Source organism: Neolamprologus multifasciatus, chromosome 17 (genome assembly GCF_963576455.1).
Source record: "Neolamprologus multifasciatus chromosome 17, fNeoMul1.2, whole genome shotgun sequence".
In the NCBI taxonomy this organism is placed as follows: Eukaryota; Metazoa; Chordata; class Actinopteri; order Cichliformes; family Cichlidae; genus Neolamprologus; species Neolamprologus multifasciatus.
In genome coordinates this window covers 38,170,260-38,188,057 of record NC_140455.1, presented here as the reverse complement: position 1 = coordinate 38,188,057, position 17,798 = coordinate 38,170,260, and the positions used below count along the sequence as shown (strand labels likewise).

Genomic DNA, 17,798 nt, shown 5'->3' with positions numbered 1-17,798 from the left:
TCGACAGCATGAAATTGGAGCAACAAGGTGAAAAGTAAATCGCTTAAAACTCGGCAGAGTTCAAAATCTGACTGAAAGACACATCTGACCCTTCAGTTGGCCTTTCTGCTATTTACTGAAACCTCAGCTGGTCTCAGTGGAAAGGAAAAGGTGGGAGAAAACGCTCAGGTATGACACATCACACAATACCTGGACTGAAAAATCAGTGGCTACAGGTTAATAATTATAGTAATTAATTGTCAGGAGAGACGTACTCGTGAGTGTCTGCAGCAGGGGTGTCCACCTCCAGGCCTCGAGGGCCGGTGTCCTGCAGGGTTTAGATTCACCCTGGGTCACATGTTGAGGTCATTTAGCCATTTAAATCAGCTGTTTTGGATCAAGGATGCATGTAAAACCTGCAGGGCAGCGGCCCTCGAGGCCTGGAGGTGGACGCCCCTGATGTTTTCTGAGGTCACAGATCAGTGGAGCTGAGCGCTGTTTTCCTGCAGACTTGTTCTGTATAACTGACCAGCAGACTCTCTGAAAACAGGCTTAGCCCACGTAGAGAAAGACTGTTTTCATTGGCCAAACTCTTCATATATGGTCTGTGAGTACTTGTGGATTTAAACACTGTTCGAGCACTCGATTAATAGCTAAGCTAAGTACTATGTGATGCTCTTTGTGGGTTCAGACGACTGAATTTAACAGGATATAAGCAGACGTGTGATGAGATATACGGCTGATTTCCGACACCTCCACACTTTAAAGCAAGAACCTGGTGAGCAAATCTAATCAGCATCATCACTTTTAACCTTCAGTCGATGTCTCCTTTCTTCTATGTGATATAACATTAACCATGAACACTGACAGGTTACTCTGCTCCCTCCTCTGTGGGTCAGCTACATGAATCCCATGAATGCGTTGCATGGATGAGAAAAACACTGAAGGTGAAAGTGGACTATGGCACGACAAAATGTTATCACTGAGCAAGTATCTCCATGCTGCTGCTGAAGTAACCCCGGCTACAGCCTCATTACCTCATTAAACATGAACCTGGATTAATCTGCCCATCAAATCTAAGCTCTCGTGTTATTCCGGATCATCCCGGCTCGCTTTAAACCTCGACGAACAATCCTGCAGTTTTAACTCGCTGATAGAAACGAGGTCAGTTATTGTCCTGAGACGTTTCATCACTGAAACTGTAACTGTGCAGGTTTTCACTTCATATAGTACAGTTGCCGTCGTTTCCATTGTGTGTAGTTTATAATGATGACAAATGTCCTCACCTGCACTGTGTGTGTTCCTCTCTCCAATGAGTAGCTGCACCAAATAAACTGGCGCAGTAGGCGTTACTGTGGAGTGAGATTTGTGTGTTAAAATACAGAATTGTGTAAATATCAAAGGAACTTTTCCCACTTTTAAACTCATCAATCTTTTTCTCGCCTGTTGTATAAACTGTGACTGTTTTCATTGATGCTAACAGTGAAAGTAAATTGAAGGGTGATGCTGCTCCAAGGATCCCGATGACTTGTGCATGTCTGCGGTCTCTATGGAGACAGAAATGACAGCAAAACAGTTACTTAGTTATAAACAATGTGACGCATTCAAAGGCAACTGTACATTTAGTACTTATTTCATAACAATATGTACAGTAGGGGAGAGAGGGGCGAGCTGTGCCAGCTCTTACCTAACGTGACTTTAAAGTGAGGCCATGACAGTAATGCTTCCAACGTAAACATGTTTCAGGATGTTGTGCGTCCCTGGGAACAGTCACGGTGGATCTGATATATAGTTTTAAAGAAATATAGCTGTGCGGTGGTTAGCCCTGTTGCCTCACAGCAAGAAGGTCCTGAGTTCAATTCCCCCATCAGGCTGAAGTTTGCATTTTCTCCCGGTGTTTGAGAACTGCTCTGGCTTCCTCCCACAGTCCACAGACATGCAGTTTGTGGGGATAGATGAATAAATCTAAATGTTTGGCCCTATGACAGCTGGGACAGGCCTCCCCGCGAGCCTGAAAAGGAGAAGCAGAAGTGAATAAATGGATGAGAAATATAGCTTTGTGGAACAAAAACGGTCTTGCATCACAAGGGTAAGTATGAAAGTAAAACGATGTAATGTACGAAAGCTGGACAAATTCGACACAAAATGACTTCTCTAAGGTTTACTTAAAGTTATTTTACAACATCAAAGGCCAATTTTACACAAATGCAAGACCCAGCAACACACGAACACATTCAGAACAAATTTAAATTCAAATGAAGATGAAATGAGCTGCAATTCTCCTCACATATCTCACCTACTCCATAACATCCTTGTTGATGGTGCCAACACTGCTCCCTGTGACCAGTGTTGGCACCATCAACCTTCTCAAACAACCAGTGCAGTGGTTGGACAGTCAGTTACTTTCAGATTTACACAAGTTGAAGCTTTACGCTCTAAATAAGTACCAACTTTGTTTCCCTCTGAACTTTCTGCACTTTGATAACTCAGAACGAGAATTTCTGAGGAAATAATTATTAAATGAATAATTATTGATTCTAGATAAAAAAGCCTTTAGGGCGTAGTTTGGGCGGGTCTGAGACGCCAGGTTTGGTTTTTGCTTTTAACACTATTACAACATTTCCCACTCATCCATCACTTCACACACCACTGTTTGTTTTTGACAGTAGCGTTTCTTTTCTGTTTTATTTGTTTTAAAAGAATAAAGCAGCTTGGGAAACATTCCTGACCATGTCTGGGGTTTTCTTTGTCATGACCGTACGGCCCGGTTCGTGACAAGTGGGGGCTCGTCCGTTTGCGTTTGATTTATTGGTTGGGTTTTGTGTTTGGTTGTGTGGATCTGGTCCCAGTATGGTGGGTTTGTTGATTGATTTGTGGCCTCTTAGCAGTGATTGCAGGCTTCTCTGGGTGATAAGTGTTTTGTGGTGAAGCAGCGTGTTCCTCTTGGACTTGTTGGTTTATTTGGTTTGTGTTTTTTGTGTGGTTAGAGTATTCATCTCAGGGACACTTCCAGGGCTGTCAGGTGAGTATCCAGCTAACCGGGTTACTGGGTTGAGTGTTTAAAGAGCCCGCCGCTAATCTGCATGAAGACTAGGGTTATGGTGCAGGTTAGTATGGGGGCTCTAACTGTTTTAGTGACATCACTGTAAGTTGTAACACTTATTTCATCCAATTCCAACCCCGACCTAACCGAGCATCCTGTTACCTCCGTGAACAAATCACTGAACGCTTCCTTTATCACACATACAAAGATCGATACACATCACAACGTTTGACAAAAGGCAAAAATTATCTGTCTTGTTTTTCAACTAAATATGAGGATTACAATTATAATGTTCTTGATTTATCTTTTTTTAGTTCTCCAGTGCCTCGGGCACGGCACAGTCCAACAAAACACTCCCCATGGGTCACTGTTTCTATGATTTTGTGGGAAATCACAAAGCTCGTGTTCACTGCTCCATCCGGGGATGTTTAAAGGTAAAAAGCTCCTCCCCAGGTTTGCTAAAGGTTCAGCTGTTTGTTCCTGTTTGCTCATTTTCTCTGTATTATTGTGCAGCTGCCTGTAAAACACACTGAGGCAACTGAGTTTGTGCTTTATGAAAAAATAAACGTTGAATTGAAAATATATATTTAATCATATCCAATGCTTATAATCAGAGCTGAGTGGTGAAGTGGACACATTATAAATGTTCCACTGTAAGTTATAAGTCAACGTTCTGTGTTGTGAAGTAAAGCCCGTCGTTTGTCAAACACGATCTGTATCAGTTTGATGTTTTATTAAAGCTCAGTAAAAGTCGCTGCTTTTGCACCTCTTGAGGTTTAGGCGGGTTCTGTTCTGAAAAGTAAGATGGAAATCTGTCGCTCGTGCACCTTTTAGTTTCATGTCTTATGTTTTTTTTAAATGTTAGTACGTTTATCTTATACTTTCATCTTCAAACGTCATCAAAAATGTGATTGTTTTTGTGATATTTTGTGATACCACCTTTAAATATAGAATACGTTTCCCCCATATTATACTATAAGTTACTTCATAAAATGGAAAAGGCAGAGAAATTAAAAACATAGTTACTGAACCACGTTCTGCATCAGATCTGGTATCAAATAATAAACTGTGCTCAGTTTGTCACAACAAGGATTCCTGCTCAGAGCAGCAGGACGGAGACAGAAGGCTGCCATATTCAGCGGTTGAGCTTCACATGTGTACAGAAATAAGTGCAAACCACAGAAAGATATTCACACACTGCAACAGAAGCTGCACCTCTTCATGTACATGCTGAAAAAATGAACCACTGAAACTTAAAACATCTACTTTTTTTCATGCGAAGCTTTGAAACCTGCTGCGTGCTGTGCAGCTCAGTTTTTGTCTCAGATTAACGTGTAAAGTGAAGTTTGGCGTTTGATCATAAGATAAAAAATGGTAAATGAGAGTAAAATAAGATTTTACTTTAATGAAAAACTAACATCTTTTAATTTTTAACGTTTAGGAATAAAAAATCTGCCTCCAAAAAATGTTGACTTTTTAAAATCAGGATATTTACTGTCGCTGACTATGCATCTGTAACTGGAAGGTTGCCGGTTCGATCCCCGGGCTCTCTGTCCTGGTCGTTGTGTCCTTGGTAAGACACTTCACCCTACTGCCACTGGTATTGGCCAGAGGGGCCGATGGCGCAATATGGCAGCCTCGCTTCTGTCAGTCTGTCCCAGAGCAGCTGTGGCTACAACTGTAGCGTCTCAGCGTCTCTATGTCTGTCTCCACGTTGGCTGAGTGCTGAGTAATTGTATATGAGAGCATGAGGATGTTTGTATCTGTGTGTGTCTGTATGTCTGTGTCTATATGTCAGGTTGGGTATCAGACGCCACCTCTCTGGGGACATCTCAGGTCCTCCAAGGTATGGAGGCCTATCTCCCCCCACCTCTCCCCCTGCCAGTGGCAGACTCCCTCAGACATCGGTGCGTTGGTGGTTCTTTGTGTCCGGGGGTGGGCGTCCAGATACACACCGGCTCACTCCCTGGTGGCTGCTTGTCGGGGCCTGGAGCCTGGGGCTCGCTCGGGCCACTTCGGGGGTGGGGTGCCCTCGGCCTCTCGGCCTGGGGCTCGGTCACTCTGGCACAGCTGGCTGCCGGCGGGGCTCACGGGCACGTCACTGCAACCCCCCCTGGCTTCTGCTCCGCGGCTGCTGAATGACCCTCATCTGGGACTCTCCTCAGCTCTTTCTGGGACAGTGGTGCAGCCCCCCCTCTGTTGGTCTTCCTTGGTCCTCTGCATGTCTGGAGTCTTGATCTCCTCCATACCTGCTTCATGCCCTGGAGGACGGGGCTGTGGCCCCCCCCACACCCTCTAGCAGATCATTACATGAAGGAACCTTTTAAAAACAGGTTTGATTGGTAGGTCTGGATGCCTTTTTCCCTTAATAAATAAGATCATCATTTAAAAAGTGAATTTCATATTTGTTTAATATTAAAATTTGTTTGATCTTAAACATGTAAGTGTGATAAATTTCCCCCCTTTTTAAGTCCCCCCTCAAAACCCACCTCTTCGAGACAGCCAACTCTAACGTCTCCATCTTAAACTTTCTTTTATTATTGTGTTTATTTCCTGGTTTGATGTTTGTCTTATTTGCTCTGTGCAGTGTCCCTGTGTGTTTTAAATACCATTTATTATTATTATTATTATTATTATCATTATAAATATGCAAAAACTAAGAAATCGGGAAGAGCAGATACTTAATATTGACTGTCAGTTTTCACAAACGGAAACTTTGTTTACAGAAAGTCACATTTCCGCTTTGCTACCTCGAACAGGAAACTTTGATCTAAACCACAAAGTTTTCTTTTAACTTTCTATTAGTCGATGTTAACGTCAGCCTGGATACTATGTTGATAATAAAGACACATTCAGCTGAGTTTAGTGCTTCAGTGGCTTTTAAATACAAACTGTATCACACTGTTCATGATGGTGTCCATCACTGTCACATATGTTCTCTCAGCTCATGTTATTATTACTATTTATGACACAAGTGATTATCATAACTTTTAGACAGAACAGTTACAGCTGCTTGTTTTTTATAGAGAATGAGCTTTTTTGTGATTTCTATATTTCAGATCTAGAACTGAAACTTCATCTTATCAAGTTTATTAATGTAAAAAATAAAGCCTATTTTAGGCTGCTGTAAAATATTATGAGTCAGAGTCATAAAAAAAGTTTGTTCGTGTGTAGTGAAGCTGCTGCTGGAATAATTTAGTTTCTGGTGACTTCAAGGTAAATCTGAACAACGTTAAATAATCAACAACACATTCCTACATTATGTGTTATTATCTTTACATTTATTTATTTACTTAGAATCTAACAGTGACTGAAAACAAAACAAAACCCCCCAAATATTTATATTTATTAACATTGATTTTTAATGTTTATTTTAGTAATTAAGAGTTTATTTAAGAAAAAAAACATGGAGGTTTGGGCTTAATGTAAACAAAATAGTTTTTTTTTTATTGCTAAAATGTAAAAATGACCAAATGAAGACTGAACAACGTAAATACTAAAGATTTAGTTTGATGCTCGGCGATGTTCTTGGTCACTGAGCTTCTTTATGACGCCACCCAGGAGGTCGTGTGTTCATGTAAACTGTGATAAGACAAAGGAAACGACAATAAACATGACAAAGCATCAAACCGCAGCACGATTATGAAACATAACTGCTCCTGCAACTTCTGCTGCAAACAGTTTTATTATATATTATATTATTATTATACTTACAGTAACTAAAACTAAACTAAAAACTTTACTAGGTATGATGAAACATTTTAGTTAGTCAGTTAAAAAATATCTGCAAAAATTAAACCAACTAAAATAATGTTGTGACCTGTTGAAACTATTTAAAATAAAGTGAATGTGTACAGCAGGGAGGTCCAACCCGAGAGCTGCTGTGAGTGACGTGCTTTCACAAAGGGTTGTTTTTATGGAAATATCAAATTATTTAACCTATATTTGCTAAATCTGTAATAATTAAAAAGAAAAACTAAAAACTAAATTTAAACTAAATGTTTTAAATCAATAAAAAGAGACTGAAAGCAAAACTACTCCTGAAACTAAATGAAGGTAAAGAGGATTTAAAACAGAAGGACAAAATTATAAAATAAATACAAAATAATTAAAATATTCTAAACCAATATAAGACTCTTTACAAATACAAATAGTAACAATGTAGCAAAGTATTAACATTTACATAGTTCGTGGTAACAGCAGCTAAATATCGACATACTTGCTTCTGAGGCCACATTTTCATCCACGTCACTGTGGAGAGAAGATTTACTAAACTGTTAACATCTTACTGTGTGAAAACAGAACATAATTATCACCATAGATAAATGTCATCTATAATAAACTGAAATTTACAACAAACAGTTTTATCATTGATAACAGATGAATATAAACTAACGATGGTGGATGCGTGGCCTTTACCTCCTACACTTTCTGAGCTTCCTGTAGCTCACGCAGGCCAGCAGAAGCAGAGCGGCGGATATGAGGAAGATCAAAAAACCAACGACAGCTTTGTCATTGTCTGAAAACAGGTTCAAACAATATCAAACAGTGGCTTTAATATCCTGTTACCCAGCAGAGTAAAGTTATTTATACTTTATTTCATTGTGTGAACAGTACAGCGAGTGCTGGCTCAACTTGTGTTAAAAACAGACACGTGTGTGTGTGTGTGTGTGTGTGTGTGTGTGTGTGTGTGTGTGTGTGTGTGTGTGTGTGATTTATCCAACAAACTGTGTCATTGAATCCATACTTACAGCGAGTATGAGCAGTTCTTGTGCCCGGTTTGCTTTCAAAGAATCCGTTGAAAACAGTCACCTATAAATACAGATGTTTCAGATGTTCATTCATAAGAAATTACATCATTATAATAAAATAATCATATACTAAAAAGTAGGATGATACAAACCTCCACTGTGTATTCTGTAGAGTAGCTCAGATCCTTGAATTCAAACTTACAATCTGTTTTATTCTGTAGTTTGTTTTCACCACCAGGATGAAGACGTGCTATGAATCTTTTTTTTTCTGTTGGTCCATTAATGTTGTCTCCATGGTTACACTCTACTTTAATCACATTATTCTCTGGCACAGTTACAGTCACTGTAGGGGAACCGACGGGTACTGTAAGGGAATGAAAACAGGGATCATAGTTTTAAGATTCATTTTTATGTCCATCAGCAGTGAAACATGTGAAAGTAAACATGTTTATGTTTGCAATGTTAAAACGATTCATAATAGAAATGAATGATTAATTATTGAAGAATTAATTGATCATTTTGTTGTCATGGAGCCCAGTTTACATTTTATTTACAGATGTGTAACTTTAAAAAACAAACTGTGTGAAAGCAGAAAACATGTGAATGAACTTCAGTTATCTCTGAACATTAAACACATTTTCCCAGCAGAATAAAATGAACGAGTAACGAAAATGAACAAACGGACACATTTCTATAAGTCCAGAGAATAAGAGTCTGAATCAGCTGCTTAAACGACTGAACGTTTCCTCACTGATGACTCAGCATGTTTTAATGTTCACTGCAACGTTTCAGAGAGTCGGATTTAGTTAAGTTGATATGAGGGATGCTCTCTGTTTCATGACATTTATCTTAGAAAGAACATCAATTATATTAGTTATGATCAAGACTGTGAAAACACACATTTGTTTCCAATCTTTCACTAAAATAAATGAGCTCTTGAGTTTATTCTTCTTCATGAAAACATCATTTTGTAACTTTATTTTCTGCTGTTCACCACCAAAGTCTTCATGTTGTGTTTTAGAATGATATAAAAAATGAAGCTAAACAAAGTTTGATGTTGATGAGTGAAGGGTTCAGCTTTATTATGAGCTGTAATTCTCAATATTTCGTTTGCTAACTTACCTCCAGGAGCAGTTTTCAGTTCAACTTCCTTTTTATTGGGAACTATCTTGCCGTTGTATTTGGGTTGGACTCCACAATTATAAAAAGTGAATGGTGTGAGATCAGTAATATCACACGTTCCTCCATCAGGCTGAAGGTTTGTGATTCCTGTAACATAAAGTTCATGAACTCTTTGTGGTTTAAATCAGCAGGTCCAGCTAAAGAGACGTCAGGTGACTTTGACCTGCTGGCTTTAGTAACCACGACAACGACATGAGCAGCAGACTGAACAGAACAGGTTGGAGATCTGAGTATAAGATAATAATGCAGTGACATGTCGTTATTTTGCATCATATTTCATGTGTTTAGTGATGGGGGTTAAATTTCAAGCAGTTATATTTACTAAATTATTAGCTCAAAATATAAACACTTCTGTATATTTTAATGATCAAATAAGATAAGATAAGATAACCTTTATTAGTCCCACGTGTGGGAAATTTCAATATTTAAAAAAAATAAAAAATAAAAACAAAGCAAATTGAATCAAAGTGAATCTAAATTATTGGACTTACCTGTTTTATCACCGGCAGAACAACTGCAGTCATATAAAAACTTGTGAAGGACACCATTACAGTTCTTACTGGTTGTTTTCCAGCTCAGTTTAATGGAAGTATCAGTTGTTTTGTTCTCCAAGTTTATTGTAAGATCTGTTGAAACAAACAGTAACAGTGAAGCACCTGTTAGTTTGTGTCACTTCAAACTATCTGAGGAGGAAAAGCTTCATCAGGTAAGTTCAATATCAACACACCACAGTCAGTGTTAAGGTGGACGGGTGGAGTTGTGTAAACTGTGGGGATGTTGTTGATGACGATCAGACCAGAACATCTGTAGTTTCTGAAGGGCTCCAGCTCAGACAGCGGTTTGTTCACCTCATCAGGTTTGTCTTTTTCTGACGAGAAACAAAGACGACATAGTTTTTTGTGCCACATGCAGCAGTTCATCTTTGTTTTATATTCAAATGCAGAACACAAAATAAAACAAAATCACAAAGAGCACAAACACAGAAGAGCTTTCAGATCAAACATACTTACAGTGAAGCTGATATTCCACTTACCTGAACAGGTGTAATTAACTGAGAGGTTTTCACACTCTGACACGTTTGGTAACGTTGGCTTTATCACTGCAGGAAGTCCAGTGGAACGACTTTGCTGTATTTCGCTTGAATTATATAAATCTGTGGAAATTTAAAAAAAGCAAAAGCATAAAACATTATTAATTTAGCTCTAAAAGAAAATGAATTTCAATTTAAGGTAAAAGTTTTTGTACGAACCAACAATGATGTTTGTGGTGATATCAAATGAAGTGTTCACACAGGTTTCTGAAGTGAAGGTTATTTTATAATCAGAGCAGACGTCATTCGTTTGGACACACAGTTTATTACTGTCACTACTGGACTTATTAACTGAAGTTATATTTGGTGGTAATTTTAACGAGCTGATGTTCCAGCTGCTCTGGTAGCAAATATGTCCATTTATGCTGCTTTGCACTGTAATGTCCGTCTCACCTGAAACACACAAGTGATGCACAAATATATTTGATATTAAGTTTGTTAAACTACAAGAAGGTGAAACAAAAATATGAATTATTTGTACTCACTCATTTCTTTTGTTTCAGTTTTATCTCCATTGTAGGTACACTGGAGTGTTTTATTGCCATCACTGTGAATAAATGCAACTTGATGCTCATATTCAGTACAGGGCTTCAGGTGTTGGATGTCGTGTTGACCAGAGTGAGTAAAGTCAACCGTCTTGTTAATCACTCGTCGACCTCCTTCAATAATACTGATGTTGTATTGACCAGGGGGGGAGTTCATCACATCAATCTGCAGTCCAAACTCGATGGGTGTGACAGTGTAGGAACCTGAGCACAAAATCCAATAAATTGTTACATTTTGTTCATTAACATCAATCAGCTGCTGAAATGTTTCATCTCAGTCAGTTTGTTCATGCAGATGTTGACCACAGTCCAGCGTTGGCTAAAACTGAAACACTCGATAGAAAAAGAAACTTTCACTAAGTAAGAAACGCTCGACAGCATCACCGGTGTTTGAAACCAGACGACATATTATCTTTAAACTGACACTCACACTTTGGAGGCTCAGGAGTCGTCTCGGCGGCTGAAACGATGCATTTAAATGAGATCAGAAAAGAAGAAAAGAATTAGTTTGTGATTATGTAGCATGAATGTACAACAGCTCAGAGCACCTTACAGGTACTTGTAACTCAGCAGCGCCGTGTTCTTAGTTTATATTCACATCAATGTCATCACAGGCCTGTATGATAAAGAAACGTCCAACCTTCAGTGGTAGCTGTCACTGTGGTGTCTGTAGGTGAGGCCTGAGAGTCAGAGGAGCTGCTGGGTGGAGTGGGTGGGGGTGAGGTCTCATTTGAGGTGCTTGCAGGAGGAGCTGTGGTTGCTGTGTGAGAGCAGGCTGGAGGTCAACTTCAGGCAGAAATACCTAACAGCTAGCAGACTGGTTGTACCTGACACGATGCTAAACTACAAATGTAGGATTTTATCACACAGCTGTGCCAAAAATCCATGAAACTATAAACTCTGAATACATTACCAGACGTGGCAGCTGAATTCACTGATGAACTAACTACTGTAGCATTTGGGGCCATGGATGAAGGTGAGGAGTCAGACAACGTGGCTACTGTAGCATTTGTAGCCGTGCGTGGAGGTGAGGAGGCTGAAACAATTTTCATTCCAAGAAAAAGAAATCAGCATGACGTAAAAATGTTAGCTGTAACTGTAGCAAATGTAAAATGTTCTCACTGTAACATTTTCACTCTAACAGTCGTGTTTCTTGTTGTTAGAAAGATGCTGTGCTACTTGTCACTGCTATCCCATTTCCTATGCTAGCAAATTAAATATAGTCCTATTAATACTAATTATTGTTTACAAAACACAAACAAAATGATCTAAGGATGAGAGTAAGATGGATCAATGGTAAGTTTTTATAGACAATAAAAGACTAACTGTTGTGTTGGATAATCAGTGACTTCATGTTACTTTCATGCAAATTTGATCTAAATCCCAACAACAGAGCTGCTGCTCTGATTTTTCCAGACTCACTGAACTTGAACTGAAATGCATCTAAATTAAATTACAAGAAATCTAAAGTCAAATTTAACGTGCAGGGACTTCGGGCAAAAGAAAGTATGGAAAAGATACATTATGTGCAAAGCTATGAGTTATTACATGTAATTGTATTTAATTATAATATGAGCAAAGACGGCCTGCCCACATTGAGGGTCTATACCCAGATTCATGGCATGTAGCTAGAGTTGCACCAGCGTGTTAGTCTGCTTTAGTGCAGTTTACAAACAGGCTGTCTTTGTCCCACAACTACAACACGGGAAACAGAGTTAACGATAAAAACCCTGAAAACTAGCAGTTTCACACCTGAGCCTCAACTCTCGCGGCCCGGTACCAAACGACTCCAGTCCGTGGCCCGGGGCTGGGGACTGCTGTCTTAATCTGAGGATCATTGTGGTACTTTTGCTGTTTTATTTTAATAGTCTTGTGTGTGATGTTTTGCTTCCTCTGTCTTTATACTTATGATTCAGTGCAGCTGCGTTCCCACGTGTCTCCACGTCCCTTAATCGTCCTCCTGTGTGTATAATGTCTGTTTCCCCTCATTGTGTGATTTCTGTCAGTCAGCTCATATAAGTACATCAATTGTATAACATAAAATACATTGGCACTCACGTAGGAGCAGTGTTGGGACTAAGGCGTTATTAAGTAACGCGTTACAGTAACTACGTTATTATTGTGGTAACGAGCACGGTAACTAGTTATTATGCCAAAATCAGGAACGCGTTAGTCGTTACTGGGATTTAGATAGGCTCGTTACTCGTTACTTCGTGTGGTGGAGTGGAGCTTCCACAGATTCAGTAACATTAGCAAGTGTTGGAGGCAGCAGGTGGATGAGAGAAAGGGGAGGCAGGAGGAAAAGAGACCCGAGGCGGGCGCCGGTGTTGTGCCAAAAACTGATTTCCAATGTTTCCGTGTATTTTTTCTGTGTAATATCTTTACGTATGTTCGTAAATAGACTTCGATGAACAGGGTTTACAAAGGGGTTATATAGAGAATTAAAAAATTATCCGTTTTTCAAGTATCTTTACAACTCTGTGTTATTGTACTTACATTATAACCAATCCGGTCCTTTATCCCCACTTTAAATATTTTTACAGAACTATCGTAATATTTGCTGCCATTTCTTCTCCTCTTGGCCAGCTTACTCTGACAAAAGACATTTTTAATGTTAATGAGATTTTTTTTACTGCATAAATAAAGGTTATATAAAAGTCACTGCCAAAAACTGATTGCGGCTTCTACCTTGTTACACGAATGTTGTTTGTGGCTCAATATGACTTTATGTCATCCATAAGCGATGCATTTGACATATGTTTCACATATTATAGCCCAACAAGTTACTTATAGCAGTTTAAATACAAGCAATCACTTTTTGGCACAACACCGGTCCGAGTGTCAGGTGAACTTCAGGTAAGAAGTTATGAGCTGCAGTCTATCTGGGTCAGATATAAACCAGGTTTAGGTGGAGTTTATTTTCGTTGTGCTGACTTTTTCGTACTGTGTGCTAGCTTGCATGACGGGGTTTCTATACAGCTGGGTGGTGCTATGATGTTAACGATGTTAAACTTTATTTTGTTCATAAGGTTAGTAAAGTTGCCAACCATCTCGTAAAAAACGGAATCGTCTGGTATTCAGAGAAAATATTACGCGTTTCGTGTTGAGCTGAAAAGGATCAGTTTGTCCCGGACTTCAGCTAGAATGAAAAAGACACAAAGCTGGATTTATTCTGTCTTTGCTGCACAACTGCCTCTTCTCCTCTCATTCTCCCCCCTCCCTCTGTTTCTACTTCAATCATGAAACTGATCAATGATCAGCTGATCGTCTCTCTTGTTTGTTTATCGCCCACTTTGCGCCAGAAAGAGGAAACCAGCGGATGTCTCGCTAAACAACAGCAGCACGTTTAAGCTTGATCAGCTGTTGTTAGAATTTATTTAATATTAATTTCTAGTATCAGCTGATGTTTGCTGGAGCCACAGCTGTAAAGCTGCTGGTCATGATGGTTTGGTTATCTGGTGAGAGGGAAACATGAAGATGAAACCAGGAGATGTCCTTACTGAATCATCAGAGCTGAACAGGTGATGGAGAAACAGGTTTACCTTTTAGGTGACATGGATGAGTTGAAGTTATGAACTGTTTCTGAGAAATAACACCAGGATGCTTTTCTGTGTAGCTGACAGCTGGTAACTGTGCAGGGGCGGGTCTAGCAAAGTGTTGCCAGGGGGGCAGGTAGGGCATTAACAGGGAGAGGGGGGCACAAAGAAATACTTTTCTTTCTTATTCTCATTTAAAATGTCTCTTTTAAACTTTTAAAAAATAATTATCTGAATCTTACAACAAACGATTGATAGATTGATGCAAATATACCATCAGAACAGCTTTTGTTTTCATTCAAAGGCTTTATGATTTTTCCTATAATGGCAGCTGGTCAGTCAAAACGCACAGGCCAATTTTTTTATTTTTTATTTTTTTTTGTCCCAGTCCAGCCCTGTATGCAGCTCATCTGCAGTCTGCTGTTACCTACATCTTCCTATTCAGAAGGCAGAATTTCAGAGTTCTGAGTACAATCAAAGCACCACGACTGCAGTTTTTGTGTTGGATGTAAAAAGCACACATGACGCTGTGACGTAGGCTAGAATCATGGCAGCAGTCAATGACGGTCCAGGCGTGGGATTTCACTCGTGGAAATATGCACATTATCTTTTCCTTTCTATTGGTAGGTGGCACAGTGCACTGTGGCAAGTAAGCAAGCTAGAAGACTGGTAAAGTTATGGAAGCAACACATTAACAAGAGAAGTCTGAGTAAAACCAAAGTTACTTTCCCTAGTAACTAGTTACTTTGAAAGTAACGAGTAACTTGAAGTAACTGAGTTACTTTTGATGGAAGTAGCTAGTAATGTAACTAAGTTACTAATTTAAAGTAACTTACCCAACACTGCGTAGGAGTGAATGGTGGTAGGACCACCTGGAATTAACATGAAATGTAAAGATAAATATATTTTGGTCATGAAAGCATTTTATATGCAGAAAAAACAAACATAAAAGCATTATTAATGATGTTGCATGAAGACAATGAAACGAGATAAACTAAATAACATGAAAAAATACATTGGCACTGACGTTTCTTGATCTGAAATTACAAGAGGAAAAAAGTCAGTTTAATGAAAGCATTTATTGTATATGCAAAAAAAAAACAAGATTAAAATGTTTTCAGGAAACTTGTTTTCAAGACAAAAGCAGGTTCAACATTTTTTCCCCTCACTGATGACAGCAGTGAAACCTGCCGTCATCTTACTTTGGTGGGAAATAAGTGTAACCTTTGCAAATGTATTTAAATCTTATTAACAGTCCACAGAACTGCTGCTCTTATTTAAATCTTCTATAATTTCTCCGGATTGCCTATGAGAGCCTAAAATGATCTAAATCACAGTCTGAGGGACGAAATCATTGGATTTTAGTCTAAAGTCAAACTCAGTTTGATTTTTCATGATCAAATAAATTTCTGTTATATCTCATGACTGTCGCACGCAGCTATTTTTTTAAATTTAACTGTTAATTAATTATTAGTTGGAAAGGACTCCATGCATTTATGTTATTATTTGAAATAATTAAAAAAATCCTTTAAAAAATATCTAGAAATAAAAATAAAAAAAACCTCCCCTGTTTGACCGAGCCTGTATATCTGTATAAATCCTACTTTCATTTGAAAATACAGAAAATGCACAAAATATATATCAGTCAAGTAAATTTAATTGAACTAAATTTACATGTTATTAAAGGAAACTAAAAGATTAGAAATAAGAGAAATCTCGTGTGTCCTGTGCGGGAACACTTGCAGTGAGGACGTTGATTATGTGTAGCAAAAATGTAATTAATGAATTATTACTGTGTGTTACTAAGGAAATGAACAATGAATTCCTTTTGTATTTTCACATTCATGTAACCATGTGTTTTATATCATTTCTGCTATTAAATACTCTTTTAATAGCAAACAAACCTGTTACTTAGAGGTAAACGATGAGTTTTCACAGTAAGTAAAATTATATGCAAACTAAAAGTCACACGAAACCAAAAGCGTAAGTAATATCTGCTATTAAAAACCAAACTGATGAGCAGAGATCTAAAGTTTATTAAAGAACAAACGTCCTGAATATACATACAGAAATATAACAAAGACTTTATTTGATGTTTTTGCATTTTGAAATAATTTAATATCAGTAAAATACTTAAAAGTAAATTTGTCGTACATGTGCATCTTATGTCTTAACTTAATATGTGCCTTACACATCTTTAATTTTCTAAAAGTAAGTTTTTAAAAAAAATAATAAACAAATAATTAAAACGGATAAAATATTTTACTTTCAATTTGTAGTTTGACTGCAAATGGGAATTTTTTTTTTTCTTTTAAAAAACAGCCAAATAAAAAATAATGCAACTAAAATGTCAAATGTGTTTCCTTACCGTCTGCATCAGACCTGATTTTAGAACAAATGTAAATTTACTTACATCTGGCCGAAGCGATGATCCCAGCCCAGAACAGCAGAGTGCTGAGACTGCACAGCTCTGCCATCTTCAGCAGTCGAGGCACAAATGTGTGGAGACCAAAGAAAGATAATCAAATATGAGAAAGACGTTATTTCCTCTTAGCACTAACCTCAAACATTATAACAGGAAGCGTTTCACATCTGATAAAATAAAGGAAGGTTTAATAATAAATGCAACATGAGGAAGTTAGCATCTGGTAGCTTTACAGTCACCACATGTTTTACAGTCTTATTATAAAACTCTGACTCAACTTTGATCAGAAACATCTTCCATTTAAGGTTTGAAACAAAGCTCAGGCTCGTTTAACCTCAGGAAGCTTCGAGGTCCTTTCAGGATGTATTGCCCTGGTTACTGTTTTTAAATTACACGCTCGTTTACACGGAGCCTCGAACATAGTGAAAACAAACAAAAGTAAAACTATAGAATTAATATGCAAATTTTGCTTGTGGTTCCACCCTGACAGAGGTTTGTTTGCAAATATGGGGATATTTATTAATGATAATGTAGCGGATGGAAATTTCCAGGTTCCTGGGAGAATCAGCAGTGCTGAGAATAGTGGGCGTATTAGTGGGAGGTGCTTAGATAACAAAAGGTCATGCCAGCGTGACAAAGTGGTTGGGACTGTATTTATTTACCACTTGCCCCTTAAACATATTCATAATTGGGTCCATGTTGTTTCACAGTTGGCAGTAAAGCTTTAGTTTAATGTGGTTGCATGTGATTAATATGGGTTCATGATAGGGGTGGGCAATATAAACGATATACGATAGAAACGATATGAATTTGGCCAACGATAGAGCGATATAGTCAAAATCTCTATCGTGATAGCGCATGTTGATGATGTCATCAAGCTGCGCCTGTTTTGGTCGAAAGCATCCAGTGGCTAAAACCATTATCATCTGCAAATGATGGCGGACGACAGTCATAGCAAAGAGATGAAGCACTTTTGAAATATGGGGAAAGCCAAAAACTGCTTCCTCCACTTCTGTAACATTGATTCATTAATGCTGAATTCTCTCGCAGCTGCTCTGTTCCCGTGTTGTTGCAGTATATTAATGACTAACCTCGTATTGTGGATGAATAATCTCAGTTGTTCTCCTGACTGAAGTTTGGCCCGTGTATAGCATCCTGCTATGCGATTGCATTTGTCCCTGACCACCAGAAACTCTCACGTTAACTTTTATCGAGTGGAAAAAAAGTTGGCGTTCATCCTCCAGCTT

The 17,798-nt window shown here is 38.4% G+C and overlaps 1 protein-coding gene across 2 annotated transcripts in view; it reads right to left on the bottom strand.

Moving 5' to 3' along the window:
• Window positions 1-6,454: 6,454 nt before the first annotated feature.
• Window positions 6,455-17,798, bottom strand: part of LOC146499863 (uncharacterized) — a 30,010-nt gene continuing 18,666 nt past the window's right edge. Inside the window, exons 1-16 of one of the 2 annotated variants that reach the window (XM_085137070.1) lie at window positions 16,540-16,618; window positions 14,963-14,998; window positions 11,504-11,626; window positions 11,231-11,350; window positions 11,021-11,050; window positions 10,531-10,794; window positions 10,205-10,438; window positions 9,989-10,108; window positions 9,683-9,823; window positions 9,447-9,581; window positions 8,896-9,042; window positions 7,926-8,137; window positions 7,774-7,834; window positions 7,442-7,541; window positions 7,242-7,273; window positions 6,456-6,604 (exon numbers count right to left, since the gene is read on the bottom strand). In XM_085137070.1, the coding sequence (XP_084993196.1) occupies window positions 6,555-6,604; window positions 7,242-7,273; window positions 7,442-7,541; window positions 7,774-7,834; window positions 7,926-8,137; window positions 8,896-9,042; window positions 9,447-9,581; window positions 9,683-9,823; window positions 9,989-10,108; window positions 10,205-10,438; window positions 10,531-10,794; window positions 11,021-11,050; window positions 11,231-11,350; window positions 11,504-11,626; window positions 14,963-14,998; window positions 16,540-16,603 (1,869 nt within the window). In that variant the 5' untranslated portion in view covers window positions 16,604-16,618 and the 3' untranslated portion in view covers window positions 6,456-6,554. Of the gene's footprint in view, window positions 6,605-7,241; window positions 7,274-7,441; window positions 7,542-7,773; window positions 7,835-7,925; window positions 8,138-8,895; window positions 9,043-9,446; window positions 9,582-9,682; window positions 9,824-9,988; window positions 10,109-10,204; window positions 10,439-10,530; window positions 10,795-11,020; window positions 11,051-11,230; window positions 11,351-11,503; window positions 11,627-14,962; window positions 14,999-16,539; window positions 16,619-17,798 lie in introns of those variants that run through there. The other variant, XM_085137069.1, reaches the window with a different exon arrangement.